This window comes from Oncorhynchus tshawytscha, linkage group LG10, assembly GCF_018296145.1.
Source record: "Oncorhynchus tshawytscha isolate Ot180627B linkage group LG10, Otsh_v2.0, whole genome shotgun sequence".
Classification (NCBI taxonomy): Eukaryota; Metazoa; Chordata; class Actinopteri; order Salmoniformes; family Salmonidae; genus Oncorhynchus; species Oncorhynchus tshawytscha.
In genome coordinates, this window is record NC_056438.1 from 21325126 (window position 1) to 21339845 (window position 14720).

At 44.0% G+C, this 14720-nt stretch overlaps 2 protein-coding genes across 3 annotated transcripts in view; one reads left to right on the forward strand and one right to left on the reverse strand.

Moving 5' to 3' along the window:
- Positions 1-14720, forward strand: part of LOC112260997 — a 54507-nt gene that overhangs the window by 21839 nt on the left and 17948 nt on the right. The gene's annotated exons all lie outside the window — the stretch shown is intronic.
- LOC112259929 (dedicator of cytokinesis protein 9) lies at positions 3-13234 on the reverse strand. 2 transcript variants are annotated; one of them, XM_042328316.1, is made up of 8 exons: positions 12470-13234; positions 11470-11549; positions 10061-10144; positions 7100-7240; positions 6157-6410; positions 2839-2961; positions 2293-2375; positions 3-727 (listed from the first exon to the last, which is right to left on the reverse strand). In XM_042328316.1, exons 5-8 carry the CDS (start codon positions 6307-6309, stop codon positions 640-642), a joined length of 447 nt encoding a protein of 148 aa, XP_042184250.1. In that variant the 5' UTR covers positions 6310-6410; positions 7100-7240; positions 10061-10144; positions 11470-11549; positions 12470-13234; the 3' UTR covers positions 3-639. The 2 variants fall into 2 exon arrangements, with proteins under 2 accessions (XP_042184250.1, XP_024290395.2); XM_024434627.1 differs by lacking the exon at positions 12470-13234 and having other exon boundaries at positions 11470-11728.

Genomic DNA, 14720 nt, shown 5'->3' on the forward strand with positions numbered 1-14720 from the left:
TACAAGTTTAAATCTTCCTTTATTGTATGTGTAGTTAAATCAAATGTATTGAATGTAAATCAGTAAATATCTCTGTAGTTTCTGTACATTGTACCTCAGGGCCTCTGTAGCCCTCTTCCACTCTGTTAGGCCACACAGTTCAGTGGTACAGGGGTGGTTAGAGAGGGAGTTAGACTCAAACCACAACTGTGTAATGGCCACAAGAGTAGTTGCCTCTTTTGGCCTCTCTTAGCTTAGTTCTCTGTTTATTAGTGATTTGGTTATTCTTTAAGTTGGCCGTAAAGGACAAAGTACCCAGCATTGGACAATTGGATTACATTGATTACTTAATAAAAATTAGAGTTTAAGCAAAACTGTCATTGTTGTTTGTCATGATGTTATTCGCCGCTTAGGGTTTCATGTCTTCACTGCACAGATCACAGCCAGCTTTTCTGAAAAGCAGCTAGTTGCCTTATATGGAGAATAATATTCGGAGTCTGAGGTAGATGAAGGGCCAGTGAGGAAAGCGTCACTTCCTGTGGAGGGAGGAGCAGCTCAGTGATGCGTGAGACCTGCTGAGGTGAACATCACTGGGCCTCTCTGTACAGAGGCGGGTGTCAATTCTCTCTGCAGACTCATCTGATGCATTCGCTGCAGACGCTATATCCTCGGCGTGTGGTTAGTGTCACCTCGCTGGTATGAACAGGGATGGAAAACAACTCGGCCTGTGGTCAGTGTCACCTCGCTGCTATTAAAAGAGATGAAAAAAAAAAACACCTCATACAAAGATCTCTGTGATCAGAAGTTTCCACTGCCGTGAATTGACTTACATTAATCTGAAGACTTTTTTATTAAATCAACTAAACTATGTTAAATTGTTACTTGATTAAATTGAATGTTTTACCTTCATTTAGCTAGGCAAGTCAGTTAAGAACAAATTCTTACCTTCAATGACAGCCTAGGAACAGTGGGTTAACTGCCCATTCAGGGGCAGAACAACAGATTGGTACCTTGTCAGCTCAGGGATTTGAACTTGCAACCTTTTGGTTACTAGTCCAACGCTCTAACCATTAGGCTACCTTGCCACCCTGAATCATGTAACAATTAACTCATTAGGATTTAGGGCACCATGGAAGAAGTTGCTTAACGATTAAACTCCAGAAGATATATGTTATATTTCAATAACAGTCACTTATTAATCGTTACCTCATATCAGTGTCATTCTGAACAGTCGTAACCTTCTTGGATCTGCAAGAACCCCAGCTTTACTCATCATTCAGTACTACACAGATTGGTTGAATTATGTATTTACTAACTAAGTAATAACACAGAACACAAATACACACTTACACGAGACAAAGGTCTCTAGCAGACTGACAAGATATGATGGCTTATTACACAGAGATGGAGACGTGTGTGTGTGTGGAAAATAGAGAGAAAGAAAAAGGGACATTTATTGTGGATACATTCTAGGACTGTCCTCACATTATCCAGCTGCATCCTCGAGAGCATCTTGACTGGTTGCATGACTGCCTGGTATGGCAACTGCTCAACCTCTGACTGCAAGGCACTATAGAGGGTAGTGCGTATGGCCCAGTATATCACTGGGGCAAAGCTTCCTGCCATCCAGGACCTCTATACCAGGCGGTGTCAGAGGAAGGCCCTAAAAAGTGTCAAAGACTCAGACACCCTAGTCATAGACTGCTCTCTCTGCTACCGCACGGCATGCGGTGCCGGAGTGCCAAGTCTAGGTCCAAGAGGCTTTTAAACAGCTTCTACCCCAAAGCAATAAGACTCCTGAACATCTAATCAAATGGCTTCCCAGACTATTTGCATTGTCCCCCCTTCTTTTACACCGCTGCTACTCTCTGTTGTTATCATCTATGCATATTCACTTTAATAACTCTACCTACATGTACATATTACCTCAACTCACCGGTGCCCCCGCACACTGACTCTGTACCAGTACCCCCCTGTATATAGTCTTGCTATTGTTATTTTACTGCTGCTCTTTAATTACTTGTTACTTTTATTTCTTCTTATTACGAATATATATATATTTTTAAACGGCATTGTTGGTTAGGGGCTCGTAAGTAAACATTCCACTCTAAGGCCAACCTGTTGTATTCGGGGGCATGTGACTAATAACATTTTAATTGATTTGACTCACTTCTTATTATATTGGATACATTACATTTAGTGTAGGAGAGCACATTGAGATTGTGGTGTGTACATTCTATTCATCTGCCGTATGATAGCACAACGTGAGTTGGTAGTGTGTATGAGTTCAAATCTGTAAAATCTGTGTCTTACTTGGCAGCCCAGGCGAAGGGCATCCTATACTGGACCAGGCGCTGACACGTCTGCTTGGCAGCATTCAGAAACTTCTGGGCTGTCTGGAGGGGAACACAATGAGTCCAATGTATAGGTGATAACACAGGCTTTATGATTTATAACAGTGGAACAGCAACTCATGATGGAACTGAGACCAAAATAGGAAGCAATTCAATTTAAAAAGACACTTTAAAAAGTAGCTCTCGAACCATTGGTTTTGGGGGGGGTTATGTAAGTCCTGTCTCTGACAGATGGTCTAATAATAGCAATAGCAGTAATATGGTTGCGAGAGGCACGAAGGAAAGGACCTTGTTGACATCTGAAGCGGCAAACAGACACACGCACAGACACACACACGTACCACATGCACACGCACAGACACACACACGTACCACATGCACACGCACAGACACACACACGTACCACATGCACACGCACAGACACACACACGTACCACATGCACACGCACAGACACACGCTTAGACACACGCACAGACACACGCGTAGACACACGCACAGACAAACCTTGTTGATATCTGAGGTCTTGATGTAGGGCACAGCACAGTGTGTAATGCCATTCTGTAGGACCTTCTCCACTCTGGCCACCAGGAAAATATCAGCATGGGGGTTGGTCACTGAGAAGATACCCTAGAGGAGAGGGACGGAGGGATGATGGTTTAAGACTGTATCTAATATACCCTAGATGAGAAGACAGACGGAGGGAGGAGGATAAGGCTGTTTAACATGATGCAGACCTTAGTGGTGGAAAACATTGCTATTAAACTTCAGGCAGGGAAGTGGCTGGCTGGCTGTCGTTTGTGGTTGAAGTTATAGAGGAAACCCAAACAGAACTCAAACTATTATGGGGTCAGTGATATGAAGCCAACCGTGGCTCTCACAGTGTCATGTGCGAGCACAAACACACACACAAAACCATGATATTCCTGGGAGTGGCAGCACAGTAAGAGTGGAGTTCTTGAGACATGAATGGGACATTTGGATCAGTAAATATAAATCAGCTGTGACATAATGAGTTCCATTCAAATGCTCTAGCTGTGGCTTGGCTAATGAGCTTAATCAAGTTCCATTTTTTGTGTCATCAGCATGCATGGTTTGACCAATGAGAGTGAGAATGACCATTGTCTTGATGGATTCTATTCTGTTTGATGCTCTGTTCTTCATTCTGTTTCTGGGTCTAGATGTTATCCACAGTTATTTTCCATTATTTCCATTTCACAGGGTATTCTGCAGTCGTGTTCCATCCACCCTTGCCTATGTTCTTGCTGTTATGTTTCAAGTCTAGGGGTGGGAGGTTCAGAACTGTAGTGGTCTGATTGTGTACTGTGATTTACTGCTGGGCACTGTCAGTATTGCTCCTGTGTAATCCTGTTAATGGGCCCAGCAGGAGTGTGTGAGTGTGTGTTATGACCTGAAAACTGTTTTGGTAAATAGCATGGTCTACAGATGTCACGACTTCATCCGAAGTCGGTCCCTCTCCTTGCTCAGGCGACGTTCGGCGGTCGACGTCACCGGTCTTCTAGCCATCGCCAATCCACCTTTCATTTTCCATTTGTTTTGTCTTCCCACACACCTGGTTTCAATTCCATCAATTACATGTTGTGTATTTAACCCTCTGTTCCCCCCATGTCATTGTCCGGTATTGTTTTTTTTGTAAGTGCCTGTGCACCTTATGTCTGGTGTGTGCAGGGTTGTGTACCCATTTATTGATAGTTCTGTTTTCCGGTGGTTTTTATTATTAAACTGCACAGTTGGAAACACAGTTTTTGCTCTCCTGCGTCTGACTTCTCTGCCACCAGTACGCACCCCTTACAACAGCTTATCATGAGGTATCTTAACTTAAACGAGCAGAACCCAGAGACATTCCTTAATATTAGAGATTGCGCACCAGCTGTTGTTAACAAAGAGACCCCCGGAGCTTACCGGACGCTACCGTTCTGTCCTGCCGATGTACAGCAAACCCAGCTAACTGTATTTTATCCATGTCCTTGTTCAGACATAACTCCGAGAAGCATAGTAAAGTACAGTTCTTCATGTCCCTTTGATAGGATAGTCTCAAATAGAGCTCGTCCAGCTTATTCTCCAGTGATTACACGTTTGCCAATAGAACAGAGGGTAGAGTCCACTCGCCAACGTAGTCTTGTCAGGTATCCCGCACGCTGGCCTCTATAACGCCACCTCTTCCTTCATCATATGTCAGGGATTTGGGCCTGGTCTGGGTCACCATCACCAATTTTTTTCATCCCACTTGATTTTATGTTGAGTAGGATAGCAGTCTACACGATAAATAACTTGTAATATTGGAAGTAACCATCTGGATGTCACCGTGATACAGTCTACACTACTCAATGGGTAGAGTTTGTGCTGCAAGCCGACAACACAGTGTCCTTCACTACGGCATTAACGTCTAACGTTATATTTTAGTACAAAAAATAGAAACAATTAATGAAAAAAAATATATGATTCTGAACACTCGCAAGTCACAACTTTTTCCTCGCTCAAGTTTCTAGCTACAAGCAGTAAACTAGCTAGCTGGGAAGGGTTAATTAAGATGACTGACTGAACCAAATCCACTCAACTAGCTTCTCCCTTATTTCAGAAAGGAGCAAGAAAGTTTCATCACACAGAAAGGGACAGAAACGCACGGATGCCTGGCCGTCCCATCTTGAGTCAGCAGTTTTAGTGTTCATATCATGTAATTCTACTAATTTTGCAATGTGGCGTGGTTTTACAGCTTATTTCCTGCACGGTGGCGAGAAATGTTTGCAGTTTTGACACCTGAGTGAGACTGACGAAGAAAATATCAAATGGGGGCCCTCCGGGCTCGAATTCGACCGTAATTACCACAGGTTTAGATAGCTGGCCGCTAGACTAACTTACTTATCAAAATGTGTTTTGCTCACATGTGCTAATTAAGTGACTGACATAAGAGAACAACTGCTGATGCACAACCAAGTTTCGAAATTGCACCTTTGGTATTCTACCTTGTAAGTTGAGACCCCGACTGAGTTTATCAGAGGGTCTTCAAAAGGGGAGACTCTTCCCTGTCTCATCAACTGAAAATCTAAAAGATGGAATCTGTATTAAGTGAAACAGCCCACTGTTCGCCCCCAGCGCCTTTGTATCGTCATGTCTACTCCCGCTCCGGCGCTCGACATCACCGGTCTAAGCACAGGTCCTGGCAACCCATATTTATGGACACCTGGCAACCATGATTACGCACACCTGCGTCTCATCATCAGTCACACCTGGACTTCATTACTCACTTGATTATTTACCCTTTGTATAGCACTCTGTTATCAGTCATCAGGTAGTATTGTTAATGTTTCTCTGTCAGACGCTTCTCTTGTTTTGTATCGCTCCATGTTCGCTATCATTAAACTCACTAACTGCACCTGCTTCCTGACTCCCTGCGTCTATGTAACAGTTATTGTTTTTGTCTTGTTGTTGAAAGGGAGGAGAAACGGAGAAGAGAAGTCTCCGGCAGCGTGGTGAAAGCTAATTGCAGTACATATTTTGTTGTTCAATCAAGCCTGTAATGATGTCAGAGGGAAGAAAAGGAGTGTTCGTTGTTTGCAGTGACCTCTGTTGTTGTAATATCCCAAACTGTCGTGGCAGTTTCACTAATTAAGAATTTCACCTTAATGTATTTATATCAAATAAGGGAGAGACAGACTACATTTCTAATCTTGGGATTCTGTGATCCCACCATAATTTCTACAGAAACACAAGCATGATTTAGCCTACTCATATGTGTGTGTGTGTTTAAACAAACCTCAACACAACACACAGGGTATAGGGCAGGTAAGGTCACTATGGTCCTACCTGAGTAGGGAAACGCAGCAGAGACTCAGACACCCTCTGTAGAATGGGCAGACCATTGCCATTCCCTGCATCACTGTTCACTCCTCCATTCACCCCTCCTCCTCCACCACCTCCCTCTGATGTAGGGGAGAGTTGGGAGGTGTCGGTCAGCATCTCTCGCACACAGGGGGGTTGAGGTCCACATGGAAGTCAGAGGAGATCTTACAGCTCTTAGACACATCAAACAGAGCCAGGCTGATGAAGAACGGCTCCACCTGGATAACAGAGGTAGATGGGAAAGGGAGTGTGTGTGTGTGTGTGTGGGAGAGCGTGTCTGTGTGCATTTACGAGGTACAAACAAAGAGCGTGTGTGTATGAGTGTATGTGCACTTATGTAGATATAAGCATATTGAATTATGGCCATTCCTTCCAGAAACCATTAAGCCTATCTATGTTTGAGTTTAAGATGGGAGGAGGAGAGTAGAACTATTTCCTAACCACGCAAATGTCGGTCAGCCAACATCCCCAACTCCCCCCCCAGCTCTTTAAATGCTCTAGTGGGCATGAAGTTATTCATCACTGTGTTTCATGTCTACGATAATCCACTCTGAAGGAGGGAGAGAGGGAGTACTAGCACTAGTGTGCTCTCTATACTGCTGGCTGATGTCAAAAGAGGCACTGCATTCATCTCACACTGATAGCAGAATGCTAACTAACTACATTCATCAGGAAATGTGAACGTGGATCATGACATAGGTCTCTGTAGTGTAATTTGTATTTACATTCAAATATGTACTATTTTAGGATAATACTTTATACTTAAACAGATCAAATAACGATATCAACATAAGATGAATATACAGCATGAAACATGAAAAGCCTGATGTTCATTTTGTATCTATTCTGTCGAGGTGTAGTGGTGACCTACGCTGGAGAAGAAGGGTGTGTGTCTATGTGACCTTACATTGGTGAGAACCCCGTCCCCCCTCTCGCTGACACAGCCCTGCAGGCTGAAGGTGAGGTCATGGCAGCTGACGGCGATGCGTCGGCCGAAACGCTCCTCAAACGGCTTCACGTCAGGCTCTATACCCGAGAAGTCCAACCTCTGGAGGGGAGAGGGGAGGAAGAAGTGGAAAGGAGTGGAGAGGCGGGAGGAAAGAGAAGAGAGGAAGGAGGAGAGGGAGGTCAGGAAGAAAGATTAAGGAGGGAATGTTGGTTAGCTTCTGGCATCCATCGTCATGGAAACACATCCAATGTACATACACAGACATTCTCTAATTGAGACGTTCACTTGATGCCAGTGAAGCCAGCAGGGCCCTGGGACTGCCCAGACAGACATATTGTTAATCTACAGGCACACACCTATACTCATCATAACATAGGTCTGCTTTAATAGACTCAAACATTCAATCAAATCAAATGTTATTGGTCACATACACGTGTTTAGCAGATATTATTATGGGTGTAGCGAAATGCTTGCATTTCTAGCTCCAATAGTGCAGTAATATCTAACAATTTCACAACCATACACACAAACCTAAGTAAAGGAATGGAATTAAGAATATATAAATATTTGGGAAAGCAATGGCGGCATAGACTAAGATACAGTAGAATGGAATACAGTATATACATGAGATGAGTAATGCAAAATATGTAAACATTATTAAAGTGACTAGTGTTCCATTATTAAAGTGGCCAGTCATTTCAAGTAAATGTATAAAGGCAGCAGCCTCTAATATGCTAGTGATGGCTATTGAACAGTCTGATGGCCTTGAGATCGAAGCTGTTTTTCAGTCTCTCGGTCCCAGCTTTGATGCACGTGTACTGACCTCACCTTCTAGATGATAGCGGGGTGAACAGGCCGTGGCTTGGGTGGTTGTTGTCCTTGATGATCTTTTTGGCCTTCCTGTGACATTGAGTGCTGTAGGTGTCCTGGAGGGCAGGTAGTTTGCCCCCAGTGATGCGTTGGGCAGACGGCACCACCCTCTGGCATGCCCTGCGAATGCGGGCGGTGTAGTTGCCGTACCAGGGGGTGATACAGTCCAACAGGATGCTCTCAATTGTGCATTGGTAAAAGTTTGAGAGGGTTTTAGGTGCCAAGACAAATTTCTTCAGCCTCCTGAAATTGAAGCCTTCTTCACCACACTCTCTGTGTGGGTGGACCATTTCAGTTTGTCAGTGATGTGTACGCTGAGGAACTTGAAGCTTTCCACCTTCTCCACTGCAGTGCCGTTGATGTGGATAGGGGGGTTCACCCTCTGCTGTTTCCTGAAGTCCACGATCAGCTCCTTTGTTTTGTTGACGTTGAGTGAGAGGTTATTTTCCTGGCATCGCACTCCCAGGGCCCTCACCTCCTCCCTGTAGGCTGTCTCGTCATTGTTGGTAATCAGTCCCACTACTGTTGCGTCGTCTGCAAACTTGATGATTGAGTTGGAGGCGTGCTTTGCCACACATGGGTGAACAGGGAGTACAGGAGGGGGCTGTGCACACACCCTTGTGGGGCCCAGTGTTGAGGATCAGCGAAGTGGAGATGTTGTTTCCTACCTTCACCACCTATGGGCGGCCCATCAGGAAGCCCAGGACCTACTTTCACAGGGCGGGGTTGAGACCCAGGGCTTCAAGCTTAATGATGAGCTTGGAGGGTACTATGGTGTTGAATGCTGAGCTGTAGTCAATGAACATCATTCTTACATAGGTATTCCTCTTGTACAGATGGGTTAGGTCAGTGTGCAGTGTGATGGCGATTGCATAGTCTGTGGATCTATTGGGACGGTAAGAAAATTGAAGTGGGTGTAGGGTGTCAGGTAAGGTGGAGGTGATATGATCCTTGACTAGTCTCTCAAAGCACTTCATAATGACAGAAGTGAGTGCTACGGGGTGATAGTCGTTCAGTTACCTTTGCTTTCTTGGGTACAGGAACAATGGTGGCCATCATGAAGCATATGGGGACAGCAGACTGGGTTAGGGAGAGATTGAATACAGTATGTCCATAAACACTCCAGCCAGCTGGTCTGCGCATGCTCTGAGGACGCAGCTAGGGATGCCGTCTGGGCCGGCAGCCTTGCGAGGGTTAACACGCTTAAATGTCTTACTCACGTACGCCACAGAGAAGGAGAGCCCACAGTTCTTAGTAGTGGGCCGCGTCGTGGGACTGTGTTATCCTCAAAACGGCCAACATTTCGCTTGTTATGTACTGACATTTCTCTTGTTTGATTGCCTTGCGGAGGGAATAACTACACTGTTTGCATTCGGCCACATTCCCAGTCACCTTGCCATGGTTAAATGCGGTGGATCGCGCTTTCAGTTTTGTGAAAATGCTGGTTTCTGGTTAGGGTAGATTTTAAAAGGCATAGTGGGAACAAGATCTCCTATACACTTCTTAATAGACAAATAAAGTCAGTCACCGTATCAGTGTATGTTATCCTCGGAGGCTACCCGTAACAGATCCCAGTACGGGTGATCAAAACAGGCTTGAAGTGCGGATTCCAATTGATCAGACCAGCGTTGAATAGTCCTTAGGATGGGTACTTCCTGTTTGAGTTTCTGCCTATAGGAAGGGAATATAATCGGAAGCGGTGGGTGTTGTGCGCGGCTCCTGAGTCGGACTAGAAGTCCACTCTGAATATCTCTTCTTCGCCGGTGGGGTTTTCGATCAGCCTCTGGAATCAGTTCAATTGCTCTGGGGGGTACGAGCAAAGGAACCGATTCAGGAAAGTCGTATTCCTGGTCGTAATGCTGGTGAGTTATGACAGCTCTGATATCCAAAAGCTCTTCCTGGCTGTATGTAATAACACAAAAAATGTTCTGGGCTAATGATGTAAGAAATAACATTTTAAAAAGTTGCCTAGGGACGAGATGCACGGCTGCCCTATCTATCGGCGCCAGTCCTATTGGAAATGAATAGAGTAAAACAGACCGTGCTAACCTGTGTTTCAGGGTCCAGAGAGAACAGCTTTAGTCTCCCTTCATTCCTGTTGAGTTTATTGAGCCGGTCTGTTTCCCTAGCATACTGCAGAGAGACGGAAGAAGACAAAAAGAAGTAAGAACAGACACATACAGCTTCAGGTCACAGCTGAGCTCGATAGAGAACTCCACCATCCCCCTCCCTTGTCCTAAATAGCCCTCATTTACTCTCCTCCTCTCACACCATCCAGCCCCAGACAGACAGTAGAGATAACCAGGTCCTCTATGAAGGGGAGAGCTGCGACATCTCAGAGGAGCCAGTTAAAAAAGCCTCATCACACAGAGATTACAGCTCTCTTTGTTCTCCATGTGCTGCTCTGGGTTTATAGATACATTAAAGCAGTGAGGTCTCTATGGGATAAAGGTACTGTACCGTTGTTATGTCCAGGGTTACAGGATGTACTATACATTAGGGACCTGCTACAGATAAAAGGGAGCTTGTGAACTGTGGTTCCCTGATAGTGTAACGGTATCAAAGCTCAGTGAGCGACACAAATGACTACACATAATATAGCCTATATATGTCAGGTGGCGGTATTGTGTTTCTCTAACTGACTAGAGAATGAATTATCTAGCGCACATGCCTTATCAATGATCATTACTGCTTATATTACTGCTTACACATACAGTATTTGAATAGAACTCTTTAAGAGGGCTTTTCTTTTTTGTCCAAGAGAAACAGGATACAGATGTAGGAACTTCATCTGATCTGTTGCGGGACGTTTAAAACATGTAGTGTATTTGAGGTTTAAAAAGGCTTCTGAAGTTTGTCACTTCCACTGACATTTCAGATTTGATTTTCCCTTACGAAAAAATGTATCAACCCCTACAAAAATGTCCATGAATTATAATCCACATTTCCTGTTGCTGCAGGATAGTTGTTTGCTTTCCTGCTATAGCAAACTAACTCAAATTAAAGATCCTACATCTGGGTGCTCTGAGTCTGAATAACCCTATAAAACCTTTTCCACCATGTACTGGGCTAGGTTCACAACCTTGTGTGTAGTAGATGAGGGGTAATACATATTCACTACTACTACAATACAGCACAGCCACTAATGAAACCAGAGGTGAAGAGCGCAAGTCAGACCAAAACACACTACTTAGTGGAGTGCCAAACATTGATTATTTATCAGGGCCCGCATTCATCAAGCTTCTCAGAGTAGGAGTGCCGACCTTGGATCAGGTCTCCCTTCTTATACGGCAAAACCTGATCCTAGATCATCCCTTTTTGTGAATACGGGCCCTGGTGCTTAGTACAAAAATAAGGCAAAAAGGATACATTCATACTGATCTTTTTTAAATATATAAGCAGCTATAAGCATAGCTGACAGTAGCCTTACAGCACATCTCTACTCTGATAATACTGACCTTTATGAGTTCAGGGTGTAAGCTCATCCCCAGACTCTCCAATAGGCTCTCTCCTTTCCCCTGGCTGCTGCGGTCCTCATCTGATTGGGCGAGAGAGGTGTCAGTCGAAAGGAGTACTTACCATATAGCCTACAGTACGATTCGGATAATGACATCTGATATAAGTGGAAGTTCTGTGATATCTGATACTCCGAGAGTTATGTACTTGGCTATCTGCACAAAAACCTTGGATGGGTGTACTTTAATGTTCCACTCTTCCAAGTTGAGCAATGTCCTAATGAGCTGAGGGAGGGGATGCATTTCCTTTTAAAATGCAGCTTTTCATACTAACTCTGGTGTCTTTCTAACTCCCTTCACTGTGTTGCAGGGGAAACTGGAGAATAGCCAGGGTGACTCTCACCGCTTTCTGCTGTACAAGCCTTCCGAATCTCTCTGCATTTCAGGGGCATATGAGAACATAATGTTTTCAAAAGGACAATTTCCTAATTGGAAAATAAATTCCCCCAACTGTGAAAGTCCTCCAACGCACTTCCACACACACACAGCTGCATAATGTTGGCATTACTCCACTATTGTAACAGCCGTAATACACTGAGTTCAATAGTTCACAATAACTTCCTTCTATGTCAACAAACAATTCCAAAGAATTGTGAAAGGGGAACTGAATTTGAGTCAGGTCAAATTACTGGAGAAAACAAGTGAAACAGTGCTGCGTTCTGGTACCAACTGTGTATCATCCTGTAATTGACTGTTAAGATTTTTCAGTGTGTTTACAGGTCAGTGTAGCAGGGATTTGAATCTCCTAGAGATTACCGCGTTGAAAGACAGGTGAAACTGTGCTATGAGAATAATGACAGGAGTGGAGTAGCTAAATAACATGTCTGTTTGTAACGCAAGTGTGTAGGAGTAGGAGAGTGCAGCATACACTGCGTGTATATCAGTGTGTGTATGTGTATTATAAGTATATGTGTGTGTCCAGTCCAGTCCCCCCCCTCCTCACCCAGGGCATAGTCTAGGCTGTCTCCTCCATTCTACCGGTCTCCTCCCTCGGTGCTGCTCTGCAGGGCCTGTTTCAGGGTGATCACCCACTCCTCCATCTCCGCCTCGCTGTCCGCAGCCAGGAAGTGGCTGAAGCGCTCCTGCATCTTTAGCTCAAAGCTGTTAAGATGTATTTTAGGGCACTGGGGTGAAAATATTGAAGTTTACTTTGTTTAGATGCCTAGAACCAATCTAAAAAAAAAACACTCATTATAGCTCTGAAATACTTTTAACCAATGGAAAGCTTCCTGGCAGCCTCTCCAGTCTACTGTACCACACAGTGCCAACACTCAGAGGTTTCTCTCATTTATTAGGAGAAAAAATGCAAGCTCCCATTTTTTAACTGACCGGAGACTGGAATGCAGTTAAAAAAAAATCCAATCAGTTCCTGAAGGATGGCAAAGGTGGAGGAGAGGGATCCTGACCTAACTTTCACGAGTGTTGCGAGAGCTGAAAACGGACTTGTTCATGTGGTCACAGTGGTGGTTTTCCGATCCCAAAGGAGTTCCCTTTTACTGGGATGTTGAAACACAAAACCAGCAGAATTCCTTATACATACTGTAGCTTTCCTGAGCCAGCATTTTTCCAGTGTTGTTCCAGCATTAAAAATAGCTAAATATCTAGACGTGTCGGTCTACACAAAGCCCAAAGCACATGGTGTGCCTCTGTAAGTAAATGGTCAATCTACAGATGTAGGATCTTAATTTGATCACTCATTTGTTGCTGAGAATGTTCCTACAAAGCAGGAAATGCAAACTTGTACTGTGTGAGTTTTACATTTCAGACTTGATTTACGCTCATGAATAAAATGGATCGACCCCTACAAAAATGTCCATTAATTATAATCCACATAATAAATCACATTTCCTGTCGCTGCAGGATTATTTTCCTGCTGTAGCAAACTGGCTCAAATTAAGATCCTACAGCTGTATAAAGCCCTGTGTCAGGGAGTACTTCTACAACAACATTTTCAAACTATCTATTCCGATAACATTTGGAGCAAGCAACAACACAAAACAGCAGATACACATCATGCTATTGGTAATGTCCAGATGGGATAATGACATCTATACAGGAGTCCAAGTAGATGGACCCTTTGGTGTCCTTGCACTTCTTCTCATCCTTGTAGGAGTTGAGGATGTAAGAGCCGTCCGGCAGCTGGGACAGTTAGAAATACCTCCTCTTAAACACCTGAGGGCCAGAGGTAGAGAGGTTTAATTCAATCCAATAGCAACGCCGTCTTTAGCCTCTCTCATACTGTAGGATACATCTGCTGTATAGGCTAGCACAGTAGCCTGCACAGTACCGCAGTTGGTCGCCAGTTGTGTACAATTCACAGTGATGAGGAAGTGTTGTGTATATTGTAGTTGGGCTGATCTATCCTAGTAAATCTGTTGTGATGAGGAAGTGTTGTGTATATTAGTAGTTGGGCTGATCTATCCTAGTAAATCTGTTGTGTTGTGTATATAACACACAGAGAAATAATAACCACACATTCACAAACAAATGTACCTGTGTCAGTCAAATAGACACAACACCCAATTCATACAGAAATCTCTCTCTCTCTCTCTCTCTTTTGTCGGAGTGCATGCTGGGAGTGAGTCGTCAAACAGTAGTGTTTGTGAGAGTGAATGGAATTTCTTTTCACTCTATCGGGTTTTGGTATGTATATATATATTGATTAGTTTAGTTGTTGTAAGGGTATCTTGTTTAAACTATCACTAAGCACGTATAGGGGTGGTGGGATCTTTGAGTTTGGTTTTTCGCGAGGGCACAACCAGCGGGTGGGGCTGGTTGCTATGGCCACTCTTGGAAATGGAGAGTTTGAAAAACTTAGTCGCAGCGGTCGGGTGTTCAGTGGAAGAATGTAGCTTAGCTGTGGGTGCTATCATTGGGTATGATAGCATCAAATCAGCCTCAAGGATGAATAGCGCTGTAGTGATATTCTTAGATTCAATTGAAAAGGTGAATAAAATAGTTGGGAGGGGTGTTGTGTTGCGGGAGACACAGACGCCGGTATTTCCGCTTATGAATCCTGCGAAGAAAGTCATGCTTTCTAACGTGCCACCATTTGTTAGAGATGAAGTGTTAGAGCGAGAGTTCTCGACATGGTCAAATCGTATCTACAATAAAGAAGGTTCTTTTTGGATGCAAATCTCCGTTGTTGAAACATGTTGTGTCTCATAGGAGACAAGTGCATATGATTTTAAAAA

What these genes read in the sequence shown, in the direction of transcription:
- LOC112259929 (XM_042328316.1), bottom strand. Translation starts at nt 6,309, where the DNA reads ATGCTGACCGACACCTCCCAACTCTCCCCTACATCAGAGGGAGGTGGT. An exon ending in TGCTGCGTTTCCCTACTCAG is followed by an intron (nt 2,962 to 6,156) that starts GTAGGACCATAG and finishes CCTCTCCTCTAG; the next exon opens with GGTATCTTCTCAGTGACCAA. An exon ending in CCCTTCGCCTGGGCTGCCAA is followed by an intron (nt 728 to 2,292) that starts GTAAGACACAGA and finishes CTCTTTTAATAG; the next exon opens with CAGCGAGGTGACACTGACCA.